At 43.5% G+C, this 15,517-nt stretch overlaps 1 protein-coding gene across 2 annotated transcripts; it reads right to left on the bottom strand.

Annotated features, from left to right (window-relative positions):
• Positions 1–1,220: 1,220 nt before the first annotated feature.
• Positions 1,221–13,202, bottom strand: psmg4 (proteasome (prosome, macropain) assembly chaperone 4). 2 transcript variants are annotated; one of them, XM_072560456.1, is made up of 3 exons: positions 12,978–13,202; positions 3,912–3,987; positions 1,221–1,409 (listed from the first exon to the last, which is right to left on the bottom strand). In XM_072560456.1, exons 1-3 carry the CDS (start codon positions 13,104–13,106, stop codon positions 1,288–1,290), a joined length of 327 nt encoding a protein of 108 aa, XP_072416557.1. In that variant the 5' UTR covers positions 13,107–13,202; the 3' UTR covers positions 1,221–1,287. The 2 variants fall into 2 exon arrangements, with proteins under 2 accessions (XP_072416557.1, XP_072416556.1); XM_072560455.1 differs by having other exon boundaries at positions 12,924–13,197.
• Between the last annotated feature and the right edge of the window lie 2,315 nt (positions 13,203–15,517).

The raw sequence follows: 15,517 nt of genomic DNA on the forward strand, positions 1-15,517 counted from the left end.
ATCCTTTCCATCTGCCGCCATTTAGCAACTCTCCTTTTTGAAAAAACATTCAAGAATCTCCACCTACACTGGGCCCACAAATTTGAAGCCCCTTTGCACAATTTGGGCCTCACATATATCAGGGCACTCAGTGGATCGATCATTATTTCCTGTCCATTACTATCAAAAAAGGTAAGAAAATGACAAGCCACCAGCCTTGAAATCATGCACTTCGTGCCTACCTTAAGCCAACAGTGCAACTGTCGGAACAAAAGTGCTGGAAGCTATTTGACCAACGCTAGCTCTTCAGCTGGAATTATTTATTCTTATCCAACAGTTCATTCCAGTTTCTGTACACATTGTGAAAACTTCAGTGTAGATCATGGAGCACACCTGTGACCCCCCAGCCAAGTATTTCTCCTTTCTCCCCCCCCACCCCTCAACACCATCCCCCTCCCACCCCCAATAAGCGCATACGCTATTAACCTAGTGGCCCCTCCATCTACACGGTTTTCACGTCAGAGTCATAAAGATGTATAGCACGGAAACCGACCCTTCGTTCCAACTCATCAATGCTGACCAGATAGCCTAACCTAATCTCTTCCCATTTGCCAGCACATATCCCTCTAAACCATTCCTGTTTCACTGCTGTGTCAGTTGATAGGTTTCTTTCTCTCTCTCCCTCACTGACCATGTGCTCACTGCCTTTTGTCTGCCTTTCTCCCTTTTAAAAATGCCGTTATTTTGGCTATCTTTCCCCCAAAGTTCCAAAACAATGCAACACAGTGTATAAAACAGTAATTGCTGCTCCTGGAATTCAAGGAAATCACCTCCAACACCTAAAACACCTCAAAAAAGGAACAGCTCTTACAGCCACAATTTTTCCAGCCCTCCATCTTGGATTACCCAGAATCCCAAGTCTTGATTCTTGGTTCAGAAAAAGTCAAAAACGCGCGGAAATCAGCAGCATAGCAACTGGCGTTGGACCCTCTGAAACCCGGGGTCCATACAGACTGGGAAAGTCGCTGCTTTGTTCTTCAGCACATGCACCGTTGGCTCATTTTAGCTGGCATGGCAGCACGATGCCATCTGAATGCCGACCAGCTCACACATAAACCCTTCACTGGAGACACAAACATAAAGGCAGAGTCCAGCATTAAGCTGGCTAAGGTCACCAAACCTACACACAACCCTCACTTCAGCATCCGACCCTCAATTTAAAGAACAAGCGACAAGAAAAATGGCATTTATAACATTTTATTAAACAATTCAACCCAAAATTCCTTTAAAAAAAAATTAAATGGACAACTAAAACTTGTCTGGATGAGCTTTCATTTCTTCTTTGATTCGGTTTTCCACCTGCAGTGAGAGACTGGCGTTGGTGCTGGGCAGATTGTAGCTGATGAAAACCTGTTTTCCTGTCTTCTTCGCTGCATGGCACATTCAAAAGGAACAAATGGGAGTCCAGTTAAAACCTGATGTGCAACACGGATTTTCAGTACATTTCAACGGCACATGACCTAAGAAGTTCTTACGAGGAAAGGCTGAGGGAACTGAGTCTGTTTTCGTTGGAGAGAAGAAGGTTGAGAGGTGACTTAATTAAGATGTATAAGATAATCAGAGGATTAGATAGGATGGACAGTGAGAGCCTTTTTCCTCAGATGAAGGCTAACATGAGAGGACATAGATTTAGGGCAGATATCGGGTTAGTTGCTTTATGCAGAGATTAGTAGGGGTGTAGAACAGCCTGCCTGCAACAATCGTAGATTTGCCAACGTTAAGGGCATTTAAATGGGTATTAGACATACATGTGGATAATAGTGGAACGGTGTAGATTAGATGGGCATCAGATTAATTTCACATGTCGGCGCAACATCGAGGGCCGGAGCTGTAACGTTCTATGTTCTATATGTAACTGGGATGCTTGTTCCTCATCCAGAAACAATCTTGATGTACAAACCATCAGTAAAACACCGCACTGCACATTTATTGCGAATTGGAAGCCAACTGACAGCATCTCTACTTATCGCAAATCTAATCAAGGGGTGCTTTCTGCTCTTCCCCTAATATTACTGCTCTGGAAAAGCAACCCCTTATTGCAGATTTACTGCTTAATTAGTACCTCCATCACCCACAAAGCCTCTTCAGTCTGTATACAGCCCTCACTAATAAAGCCTACCTTCTCAATGCAACACATGCTGTGAAGGCAGGATCTTGGTCTGTCTTTTACAGTCTATGAAGATCATCTACAGGATCAGCTAAGTAAGTGGGCACTCTCATAATGGTTTTTAAAATGGAATTCACTCCTTTAAAATAAGTGACACATTAACATTGAAAAGGAAACGAAGTGGCTGTAAAACATTAAGGCAACTTTAATAATCCACCAAAGTATTAAAGTGATATAAATGACATATTTTAACCTGACTTTTAAAAACAATATATATGAAATTAAAGGATTAGGAGCATCCCACAAATTAATCGGTTGCCGTCATTCTCTCTTCTTCACATGACCCCAGTTCCAACAGTTCCCTGGATTTTAAAAAAAAAATGAGCAGAGCATTGGGGAAATTCACTCTCTAATTTCCCCAAATTCCTAACCAAAATGGTCTCATCTCTATCTCAGTCACCATGGGATTACTCTTCAACTGGTTCAAGGAGGATAAAGAGAAAGACGGGCTCTTTACAAATTGAGAAATCTAGATAAAGAACCAGGGCTTATCGAGATCTCAAGCTTGGCTCGAACAGCTTGAAGAGGGAATCAAACATCGAGTGTGATAGAGAGTCACACTTGGCTGGAGTGCTGCTCCAACAACACACAAACTCCAGCAATTGCTTGGCTGGAACCACACCTACCACTTTTAACATTCAATCCCTCCACCAATGACATTCAGTAGCAGCAGTGTGTACCATCTACAAGCTGGCAGTACAGCAACTCACCAAGGCTCCTTCAAGAGCACATTCCAAATCCAGAAGCTCTTCATCTAGAAGGACAAGGGTAGATTACTTACATTACGGAAACAGGCCCTTTGGCCCACCGAAGCACAACCCACCCAGACCCATTCCCCTACATTTACCCCTGCCCCTAATACTACAGGCAATTTAACATGGCTAATTCACCTAACCTGCACATTTTTGGAATGTGGGAGAAAACCGGAGCACCCGGAGGAAACCCACGCAGACACAGGGAGAGTGTGCAAACTCCACACAGTCAGTCGCCTGAGGCAGGAATTGAACCCGGGTCTCTGGCGCTGTGAGGCAGCAATGCTAACCACTGTGCCATATAAGGGAACACCACCACCTGTAAGTTGCTCTCCAAATTGTGCTCTCCAAATCCTGATTCCTGATGAAGGGCTTATGCCTGAAACATTGACTCTCCTGCTCCTCAGATGCTGCCTGACCTGCTGTGCTTTTCCAGCACCATACTCTTGACTCTGTTCTCCAGCATCTGCAATCCTCACTTTCTCCTACTGTCCTGACTCGGAAATATATCCCAGTTCCTTCAGTGTTGGTAGGTCAAAATCTTGGAACTCCCTTTCTAACAACATTATGGGGTCTGCTAAAGCACATGGACTGAGGATTGACTTTGATGGTATTGTCAAAATGGAGAAGGACAAGAAACAGTAGGAGAGAAAAGAGTGGGTGGTTGGGAGCTAATGGCATGAACTGATTATCTTTTGGATGTCAAGCTATAATCCTATCCTGGACAAGGAGGCGCAAGAAAATGTCTGATAAAACTCTAAAATGTATAGTCTTACAACACAGACTGAAGCTTTAAATCACACAAACTGGCATCTAGGCATTGGACCAAGACGTTTTACTTTAATGGGATTGGGTGGGTGTGGCAGAACAGGAATGATGACTGCATAAAGGGAATAAGAAAAACAAAATGAAAACAAGTCACAATATTTTTGTCGATTAAGAAACATTCTTACCTAGTCTTTGTGCCACAGAGTTTGGAGTGGTATCAGAGGAATCTCCAAGGATTAATGTGGACACTGGCATTGGGTCCTGCAAATCAACATTTCCATATTTAGATACTGCATTTTAAGACTTTTAATGTTTAAAATAGCCACATGTGTGTTGTTGCTTCTTCAGCATTTGTTTGTGGGCATCGCTGGCTAGGCCAGTATTTATTATCCATCCCTAACTGCCCTCAATAAGGTGGTAGTGAACCAACAACCTGGACCACTGTGGGCCACGTGGACTAGTGACACACAGAGTCATAGAGTCATGGAGATGTACAGCATGGAAACATTTAGCCCAACCCGTCCACGCCGACCAGATATCCCAACCCAATCTAGTCCCACCTGCCAGCACCCGGCCCAGATTTCTTTACCTGGAGTGTGCAAGCACAAGATGGAGCTGAAGTACTATCCTCACGGAACATTCTGCAATCTAGATTAGATTGGATTAGATTACTTACAGTGTGGAAACAGGCCCTTCGGCCCAACAAGTCCACACCGCACCCGCCGAAGTGCAACCCACCCATACCCCTACATCTACCCCTTACCTAACACTACGGGCAATTTAGCACGGCCAATTCACCTGACCTGCACATCTTTGGACTGTGGGAGGAAACCGGAGCACCCGGAGGAAACCCACGCAGACATGGGGAGAATGTGCAAACTCCACACAGAGAGTCGCCTGAGGCGGGAATTGAACCCGGGTCTCTGGCGCTGTGAGGCAGCAGTGCTAACCACTATTTGCACATTCTCCAGTAACACAGACAGCAAATAACTTGTGTGATAGTAATCAAATCCAACTTGCCCCAAAATCAGAACCATTTTCTCATCAAGGGACAGATTTATCTGGGATCTGGGATTGATGGAGAGCTGTTCACTTTTTACCCACTGAAAACTACCTCAGCTGTAGAAAGCTGGGCAGATCAACACAGAGATGCGAACTATCAGTGTCAATCAGGATTCTAACACACATAATGTATGGTGGATATCCATAAGCCAGCGATTGTTTTAAAAAAAATCAGTAAGACTTTCAATTATCCCCCTCCCTTATTGTGGTTTAATCCCTTCAGAAGTTATGTTTTCTTCAACCATACAATTTAACTGCGCTGTGATTAATAAGTTTTGATGTAGGTCAGGAAAAACTAACTTTATAATTGCTGAGTGCCATTTATGTGATCAAATGGTCACATTTTCAGTTAATCTTTAAAATAATCTTCTTCCAAAATTCCAAATACTTCAGCTTCTACTTTCACCTCATGTGCACGTCCACATCAGGAGTTTGCTCAGTGTGAAAACATCGTTAAAAAATGACTTTTTCGTTTGTGGTTTTTTTGCAGCAGTGGCTGGGTATTTGGTAAAAATCCTTTCATGTGATTGAGCAGCTAGCAAACCCAGTTCATAACAGCACAGTGATCAGAAATAGTATCATTGCATCACAAGAGGTGAAGTTCCCACCTAAGAGATCACTCGATGTTTTCAGCAACATTTAACCCTGTGGGTCAGTGACAAGTGTTGGCAGCTCATTCCATACACGTACCACCATCTGCGTGAAAAAGTTGCCCCTTAGTTCCCATTTAAATTTCCTCCCTCTCATCCTAAACCTATGCCCGCTAGTTCTGGACTCCCCCACCCTAGGGAAAAGACTTTGTCTATTTATCCTATCCATGCCCCTCCCTGATTTTGTAAACCTCTATAAGGTCATCCCTCAGCCTCTGATGCTCCAGGTAAAAACAACCCCAGCCTATTCAGCCTCTCCCTATAGCTCAAACCCTCCAACTCTGGCACCATCTTTGTAAATCTTTTCTGAACCCTTTCAAGTTTCACAACATCCTTCCGATAGGATTGAGACCAGAATTGCAAACAATATTCCAAAAGTGGCCAAACCAATGCTCTGTACAGCTGTAATATGACCTCCCAACTCCTGTACTCAATGCTCTGAGCAATAAAGGAAAGGGTGCCAAATGCCTACTTCACTATCCTATATACCTCCAACCCGACTTCCAAGGAACTCTGACCCTGCACTCCAAGATCTCTTTGTTCAGCAACACTCCTCAGAGGAAGTGTTGGAGGGTGGTACAATTACAACATTTAAAATACACCTGGATAGGTATATGAATAGGAAGGGTTTAGATGGATATAGGCCAAGTGCTGGCAAATTGGACTAGATTAGATTAGGATATCTGGTTGGCATGGACGAGTTGGACTGAAGGGTTTGTTTCCATGTTGTACATCTCTGTGACTAAGTGCTCTTTGCTTTACTGCTGACTGCGAAGTCCAGTGGAGGGAATTTTAATTCCCGTACAGACTCACGTAAAAGTAGAACATTTGACGCTCATTTTAGGCAAAAAGTTAAGGACTCACTGAAATAGTTCCACTGAGGCCAGTATCCCATTCACCAAGTCACTCTGTATTTACACTTGTATAGTACATGACACTGACCCAGCTCGCTCAGAGTCGGGTCTGAGCAGAATCTCTGACCCCCCCTGTTCATTTTTTTTTCTATTCTGACCCAGCTCCCTCAGAGGCAGCTCTCAGAGTGAAGACTCTCCTGTTCATATCTGTCAGCCAGGGCTCCCTGATTGAGGCTGTTAATCTGGTCCAATCGGGGAGCTCATATTCTATGAGATCCATCTGGCTGGCCTTGTTGCCATTGTCTTTTACACATACAATGTTTGCAAGGGGTAATTTTCAATTAAAAGACATCATGGGCCTCCTGGCCCACAGACAGGGACAGACAATCAGTGTGCCACAAAAATCCCATGTCCTTCCGCACCCAATATTTCCAGCAACATCCCTTTGAAAAACAAAAACAGGTTTGAGTCTGGTTAGTTTCCAAGTCCAGGTGAGTTTATATTTTCAGACTGATATGGGTGTGGGCAAGTACTGAAGTACCCAATTAATTATTCGTCAATGTAAGTGAGAAGTGAAGGATTCTGTTTCGTCAAATGTCAGCCAAAAGCTGGTGTTTAAGTCTTACTCTTGTCCATCCAGTGGATCAGTGTGGAGTGTGTGTGAGTGGAGAGAGAGCGAGAGCGAGAGATGTGAAAAAGTTCAGAAAAGATTTATAAGGATGTTGCCAGGGTTGGAGGGTTTGAGTTACAGGGAGAGGCTGAATAAGCTGGGACTGTTTTTCCTGGAACATCAGAGGTGGAGAGGTGACTTTATAAGGTCATGAGGGGCATGGATAGGGTAAATAGACAAGGTCTTTTCCCTGGGCTGGGGCAGTCCAGAACTAGAGGGCATAGGTTTAGGGTGAGAGGGGAAAGATTTAAGAGAGACCTAAGAGGCAACTTTTTCATGCAGAAGGTGGTACGTGCATGGAATGAGCTGCCAGAGGAAGTGGTGGAGGCTGGTACAATGACAACACTTAAAAGGCATCTGGATGGGTATATGAATAGAAAGGATTTAGAGGGATATGGGCCAAGTGCTGGCAAATGGGACAAGATTAATTTAGGATATCTGGTTGGCATGGACTAGTTGGACCGAACAGTCTATTTCTGTGCTGTGCGTCTCTGTGACTCTAGTGATCGTGGAAATGAAGAAGATCGATATGAGAGGGAAAAGAACTTCATTGGCCAAGAAATCTTGTTTTTAAAAGTAGGAGAAAAGATGTGAAGTTTCTGGTTTTGCTGTACTTCCCCTGGAAGCCATGTCTGACACTGTCATTGGATGCTGGGAATGGAAGGTGTTGTACTCCATAACAAAATATCCATTACCTGAATTAACATGTACTTAATGCATTTCCACTGATTTGTGGATCAGTAAAGGAACACCTTATGGAATATTAGTTAAACACTATTTTAACCAGTCTTGCAAACCTCTGGGAGTTCTTTTAAAATAAAATGAAGCAACTTGACAATGTTATATCCATTGTTGGTATATTTTTAGTTACAGAATAAACAGGTTGAAAAATAAGAAATGTCATTAGAATTTAGAAGAATGAAGGGGATCTTATAGAAACATATAAAATTATGAACAGACGACAAAAGCAGGGAGGCTGTTTCCACTGGCAGGTGAAACTAGAACAAGGGAGCAGAGTCTCCAAATAAGAGGGAGCAGATTTAGGACTGAGCTGAGGAGGAACTTCTTCACCCAAAGGGTTATGAACCTGTGGAATTCCCTGCCCAGTGAAGTAGTTGTGACTACCTCGTTGAATGTTATTAAGGTAAAAGATAGATAGATGTTTGAGCAGTAAAGGAATTAAGGATTATGGTGAGCGGGCGGGTAAGTGGAGTCAAGCCCGTGAAAAGATCAGCCATGATCTTACTGAATGACAGAGAAGGCTCAACAGGGTCAGATGTTCTAGTCCTTACGTTCTTATGTCACACAATACAAGCAGCTCAGGAACAGTTTATGGAATTGTTTCCTTCCTTGACAGAGGAGTGAATACATTATTCCTTCACACTAGGCAGAGTGTCTGCAAGTTAACGTATTATTTGTTCCATTTCTTTGTCTCTGGAGTAGGTCTTCGCCTGCCTGTCCCCACACCAGATAAAACAATCAGTTTGTTAGCTTCAGGCTAAATGCCATTGTCATGGAGCCCAAAAGCAGTCCCTGATTAACAATCTTGGAATTTTTTCTTCTCTCCATCAGAAAATTACTGTGTGGGGAAATCCTAAACAAATGGGGAAAAGTGTATTGTTTGTAGGTGACAGCTCGCTGAGGGATTAGTACCAAAATTGCCAGCTACTATCTATAAAAAGCAACTGCGTCTAATGTACTTGAGAACAACCGTTCTACTGAACCTTTCAAGCCATTGTGCCTTTAGTATCGTATACTTCAGAACACTCTTCATCAAAATGTTTCCCACCCTACCCCCTTAATTCTTCTGGTGTTGAATGCAAAACTGAATGCACATTCTCCGATGCTGTAACCGAAGTGGAGAAACTTGTGATGATACAGTGAAACTTACAACTGAAATGATTCCATTTCCAATTGAGAATCAGGCTCGTGCAGCACTGACTGTGATACATCACTTGCAAAGTAATTCATTTGTGGGATGTGGGCGTCGCTGGCTGGCCAGCATTTATTGCCCATCCTTAGTTGCCCTTGAAGAGACTTGGTAGTAAATGGGACAACTGAATGGCTTACTGGGCCATTTCAGAGAGCAAATGAGAGTCAACCACATTGCGCCTTGAGGAAACCAATGCAGGCAAACTCCACCCGAACAGTCAGCCTGTCACTGAGAGTACCACTTGAGATCAGGAAAATCAGTAAGTATCTTTTCCAAGAGGATACTATTACCAGGGAGATCAAAATTGAAATTTAATGAATGAACCTTTCATTAGTAACTATCAACTTTTTGACAGTTTTTGGAGATGGATGACTTGAATAATGAAAATTAGATGTCAGATTAACTTTCTTCCTATTGTCATAAAAAGCACTATCCTCTCAATCATTAGAGCCCTGCTATTTTGTACCTTCAACTCAGTATGATGGAGGTCAGTAACACCATTTAATATCAAATTATACATTCTTTATAATGTTCACCAGAATCATGGCATTAAATCACTTTTGCAATTAGAACTTTGCTCTCATCATTCATTTCCACCCTAAGACCATAATTTCTAATTTTATTTCTAATGTCTCAAACTTGATTGAGTTTTTTGGGAGAAGTTACAAAGATGATTGATGAGGGCAGAGCAGTAGATGTGATCTATATGGACTTCAGTAAGGCGTTCGACAAGTAAGGCGTTCAGTAAGGCATGGGAGACTGATTAGCAAGGTTAGATCTCATGGAATACAGGGAAAAGTAACTGTGTGGATACAGAACTGGCTCAAAGGTAGAAGACAGAGGGTGGTGGTGGAGGGTTGTTTTTCAGACTGGAGGCCTGTGACCAGTGGAGTGCCACAAGGATCGGTGCTGGGTCTCTACTTTTGTCATTTACATAAATGATTTGGATGCGAGCATAAGAGGTACAGTTAGTAAGTTTGCAGATGACACCAAAATTGGAGGTGTAGTGTAATCAGAGTGTTACCTCAGATTACAACAGAATCTGGACCAGATGGGCCAATGGGCTGAGAAGTGGCAGATGGAGTTTAATTCAGATAAATGTGAGGTGCAGCATTTTGGGAAAGCAAATCTTAGCAGGACTTATACACTTAATGGTAAGGTCCTAGGGAGTGTTGCTGAACAAAGAGACCTTGGAGTGCAGGTTCATAGCTCCTTGAAAGTGGAGTCACAGGTAGATAGGATAGTGAAGAAGGCATTTGGTATGGGTTTGGTCAGAGTATTGAGTACAGGAGTTGGGAGGTCATGTTGCGGCTATACAGGACATTCGTTAGGCCACTGTTGGAATATTGCGTGCAATTCTGATCTCCTTCCTATCGGAAAGACGTTGTGAAACTTGAAAGGGTTCAGAAGAGATTTACAAGGATGTTGCCAAGGTTGGAGGATTTGAGCTATAGGGTGAGGCTGAACAGGCTGGGGCAGTTTTCCCTGGAGCATCAGAGGCTGAGGGATGACCTTATACAGGTTTACAAAATTATGAGGGGCATGGATAGGATAAATAGACAAAGGCTTTTCCCTGGGATCAGGGAGTCCAGAACTAGAGGGCATAGGTTTAGGGTGAGAGGGGAAAGATATAAAAGAGACCTAAGAGGCAACGTTTTCACACAGAGGGTGGTACGTGTACGGAATGAGCTGCCATAGGAAGTGGTGGCGGCTGGAACAATTGCAACATTTAAGAGGCATTTGGATGGGTATAATAATAGGAAGGGTTTAGAGGGATATGGGCCGGGTGCTGGCAGGTGGGACTAGATTGGGTTGCGATATCTGGTCGGCATGGACAGGTTGGACCGAAGGATCTGTTTCCATGCTGTACATCTCTATGACTAATTTCCTCAGAACAATTTTTAAATTCACTAAATTTTGTGTTTTCAAATCCCTACAGGTGTCCAAACCTCCTCCCTTATCTCTAACGGGTTCCAACCCTAGAATCTTTTTAACAAAATGCACTCCCCCAATTCTTGCTTCTTGTACATCCCCTAATTTTCATCATCCCTGCCGTTGTTCCTTCCAAGCTGCTGCAGGCCGAAGGTCCTTAAGATGTCTTTGACTACCCATCTTTGGGGCACTGAGATTTGGTGCCAAACTGTATTTGGTGGATCTCGTGGAATTTACTAGCAAAAGGGTTAGCACTGCTGCCTCACAGCGCCAGAGACCCGGGTTCAATTCCCGCCTCAGGCGACTGACTGTGTGGAGTTTGCACGTTCTCCCCGTGTCTGCGTGGGTTTCCTCCGGGTGCTCCGGTTTCCTCCCACACTCCAAAGATATGCAGGTCAGGTGAATTGGCCATGCTAAATTGCCCGTAGTGTTAGGTAAGGGGTAGATGTAGATGTCGATGTATGGGTGTGTTACGCTTCGGCGGGGCGGTGTGGACTTGATGGGCCGAAGGGCCTGTTTCCACACTGTAAGTAATCTAATCTAATCTAATCTACCCTCTAGTTTTGGACTCCCCTATTGTTCTTCAATCTCATTCTCCAGCAACTTTTTCACTTGTTTACAGGAGATACAGGCAATTGGTACATTGTGAAGTTTCCTAGTCATTGAGTTTCAATCAAGTTGTTTCTCACTCTTCTAAACTCCAGTGGGTACAAGCCTAGTCTGTGGGACATTTCCTCATTGAATGCATTAGTGAAATAAACCTTCTTTAAACAATATTGATGTCCTTTGTTAAATAAGAGACAAATACTGGATGTAGTGCTCCAGATGGAGATTCACCAATGTCCTGTGTAAATGAAGCATTATCTCCATATGTCTGTATTTGAGTAGCTTTCCTAATCATTTGCTAAACCTGCACATTAAGCTTTTGCAATTCATACACTGGGACACATAGATCCCTCTGCATTTCAATATTTGGATTATTTTATTTTCCTTGCCATAATGGACAATTTCACATTTTCTCAATCTTATACCCCATTTGTCAGGTCTGTGCCTATTCAATTAACCGATCTGTATCCCTTTGTAGCGTCCTTAGGCCCTTTTCACAACTATCCTTGTGTTATCAACAAATTAGCAAGCATACCTTTATCCTGTTACCCAGGTTAGCTGTACAAGTTGTGAACAGTTGAGACCCCAGAACTGATCCATGTGGTACACCACTTGGTACATTTTATCAGCCAGAAGAAAAAACCTACTTAAGGCAAGTCTCTGTTTCCTGTTAGCTAGCCAAACTTCTTTGCAAGAAAGAAAAAGTTCTCTGGACTGGAAATATTAACTCTTTTCTCTCCACAGATGCTGCCAGACCTGCTGACTTTCATCAGCAATTTCTGTTTTTGTTTCAGATTTTCAGCATCCTCAGTTCTTTATTTCATTCTATAGATGTCAATAAAGTTATTCCCGACACCAGAACCTTTTTTTTGTAATCACCTTTGATGTGGCATCTTACTAACTGCCCACTGAAAATCTAAGGACAGTATATCCATCAGTTCCCCAATATCCATATTATTTGACTCGTCAAAAAGATGCTATTTAAAAAAAAAACACAAAATGGGTTGAAATGATTTCCTATTCACAAACCATGTTGAGTCTGTCTGATTATCTTTAATATTTCTAAATGTCCTGCATTATCAAAAGTCTTTGACTTAGCCCCATGACAGATGTGAAGTTAACAGCCCTATAATTTCCTGCTTTCTAACGCCTTCTCTTTTTGAATAAAGAGAGTTTTCCACTTTCCAATTTCATGGGAACCTATGAATTTTGAAAAAATTACACCAGCTATCTATTAATTCTTTTGAAGCCCCTATCAGGGTCTGGCGCATGTTTCTGTAAATGAACGTCTCCCCCCCCCCCCCCAAATCCTGCAAAGCACAATCACTGAGAGTTTTCATTCTGACCACTCGGGGGAGTTCCAGAAACAGTCATCCCTGTGGTTGCTCCTGTAATCTCCTCGAACGAAATTCAATATCAGCACCAAACGTTTTGTCGGGGGGGGGGGGGGGGGAGGATTAAGGGAACAATACGGGGACCGTGTTACTTACAAACTTGGTGCACATGGCTACAGCAAGGTTGGAGAGGGTAGGGGTGCTCCCTACCCATAAGAAGAAGCTGTCCTTCATGCGGAGGACGTGAAAATGCACCATCTGCTCCGACAGCTTCTCGCTGAAGTTGTGCACGGACAGAGTCTGCTGGGTAGCAGCCCCAGCCTCTCCCGCAGCCTGCATCCTCTCAGCCGGCCTGGCTTCACAGGCACAAGCGGCTGAGCGCTCCCCGGGACTGACTCTCCTGTCAATCACCCGAACGGGGAGTCCCCCCCCTCTCCCTCTCTCTCTCTCTCTACAGCAGAAGCAGCCCTTCCTGGTCCGCCTCTTGTTGTTGCTGACTCACAGCTCAGAACTTTAATCTCAGCAATCACTGCTGCAGCCAGAGGGCGATGCAAGTTCAGGGTTGGAACTGCAGATAAATCCAGCTATTTTTGCAGCAACCTCTCTCAGGGACACAACTGTTACACAAGTTAAAAAATCACACAACACCAGGTTATAGTCCGCTAGGTTTATTGGAAGCACTAGCTTTTGCAGCGCTGAACTACCTGATGAAGGAGATGTGCTCTGAAAGATAGTGCTTCCAAACAAACCTGGTGAACTATAACCTGGTGTTGTGTGATTTTTAACTTTGTCCACCCCAGTCCAACGCCGGCGTCTCCACATCATTGTTACACAGATACAGTCAATTCAGCACTTCGTCCTACACCAGCACTTCCAGAAACGTGGACTTCTCCACCTCTTGATGCTGCCTGGCTTCCTATGTTCTTCCAGCCTCCTGCTTGTCTACCGCTAAAAAGAAACTGGAGCAGACTATGACCGGAGGCAGAGCCTCAAAGTGAACAGACTCTTTAGAATTGAAAAGGAATTTCTTCAGCCGAGGGCTGTGTATCTGTGGAACTCATTGCCACAGGGTCATTGAGTGTATTTAATACAGAAACAAATAGGTCCTTGATTACTTGGGGGATCACAGCGGTGAAGGTGAGAGAATGGAGGTGAGAAATATCAAGGTAAAAACAAGGACTGCAGGTGCTGGAAACCAGAGTCCAGATTAGAGTGATGCTGGAAAAGCACAACAGGTCAGGCAGCATCCAAGGAGCAGGAGCCATGATTTGATACCCTTACTTCTTTTGCACTTTATTCTCAATCTGTGCCGCTCTTGTTCTTGTCCCGTTTACACTAACAGCTTCTCACTACGTTCAGCTTGTCCATGATTTTGGAAATCTCTGTCAGATCTTCTTTTGGCTTTTTGCTTTGCAGAGAGCACAGATCCAACTTGTACAAACTAGCCTCATGATTAAAGTTTCTCATTTCTGGAACCGTTCTTGTCTATCGATTCAAGACTCCCTCCAAAGTGTTCATGACTATCCCATAATGTGGTATCCACAACTGTTCACAATACTGCGGCAGGGGCCTAATGATACAAGTTCAGCATCACTTCCTTACTCTTGTACTCTCCACCTTTATTAATAAAACTGAGGATACTACAAATGTTTGATTAAACTCCCATTAATTGTGTTCCTTTGCTTTATTTGCCTTCACCAAATGCAAATGTTTTTGCTATGAAGCTGTCTGTGTGAAACAGTCTGTATGAAGGTAGCCTCTTAACCAATTATGTCCTCAATCATATTTGTCCCTTGTATGCCCTCCAGAGGGGTAACAGTAATTAGCTCAGTCTCTGACCATGGCATCATCAACATCTACCTCCACCCTCTGATCCTCTTTCAGGTTCCCCCCCCCCATCAAAACTAGGACATAAGGAATAGCAGTTGAAGGGCATTCAGTCTCTTGACCCTGCTCTGTCAATGTGATCATGATTGATCTGGCTCTACACCACCTCACCGGCACCCACCCAACAATTGCCTTGATTTGCAGCAACAATAGAGAGGCAATGACCGAGTGGTATTGTCACAGAACTGTTAATCCAGAAACCCAGGTGATGTTCTGAGGTCCAGGGTTCAAACCCTGCAATGGCAGATGGTGGAAATTGAATTCAATAAAAATCTATTGGGAAAAGCCTATCTCGTTCACTAATGAAAGAAACTGCCATCTTGGTCTGGCCTCCATGTGAATCCAGACCCACAGTAATATGGTTGACTCTTAATTGCCCTCTGGGTAATTAAGGATGGGCAATAAATGCTGGCCTAGCCAGTGATGTCCTCATTGTGAATAGGTTTTAAAAAAGCAAAGATCTGTCTACCTCAGCCTTAAATATATTCAATAATGGAGTTCTGAGGTGGAGAATTCCAAAGATGAGTGAAGATAGTTTTCCTCAGTTCAGTCCCAAATGATTGGCTGCTTTATCCTAAATAAAACTGTGTCCCTGTATTTGTCCAGCCAGGGCAAACAACCTCCACAAACAGTGTTTACTCTCTCAAGCCCTCTCAGAATCGTGTACGTTTCAATGAGATCACCTCTCACTCTGCTGTACCCCGCAGAGCCACTGAAGATGAAGAAGTCACACTTGCTAGGTCATTGAGAAATGTGTGCACATTTGTAACAGGCAGAAAGAGGTGGGAGGGGTCCTGAAAGTGGTTGCCTTCCGGTATGAAAATGGCAAAACTGGCGAGAAAAGACAATAGAAAACCCAAGGC

This window comes from Chiloscyllium punctatum, chromosome 41 (assembly GCF_047496795.1).
Source record: "Chiloscyllium punctatum isolate Juve2018m chromosome 41, sChiPun1.3, whole genome shotgun sequence".
NCBI lineage: Eukaryota > Metazoa > Chordata > Chondrichthyes > Orectolobiformes > Hemiscylliidae > Chiloscyllium > Chiloscyllium punctatum.

Excerpts from the sequence above, each read along its gene's own strand:
- psmg4 (XM_072560455.1), bottom strand. The coding sequence starts at position 13,106 with ATGCAGGCTGCGGGAGAGGCTGGGGCTGCTACCCAGCAGACTCTGTCC. Across the intron at positions 3,988-12,923 it reads TAGCCATGTGCACCAAGTTT|GACCCAATGCCAGTGTCCAC; the intron begins GTAAGTAACACG and ends GTTGATTTGCAG. Across the intron at positions 1,410-3,911 it reads CTCTGTGGCACAAAGACTAG|CGAAGAAGACAGGAAAACAG; the intron begins GTAAGAATGTTT and ends TGTGCCATGCAG.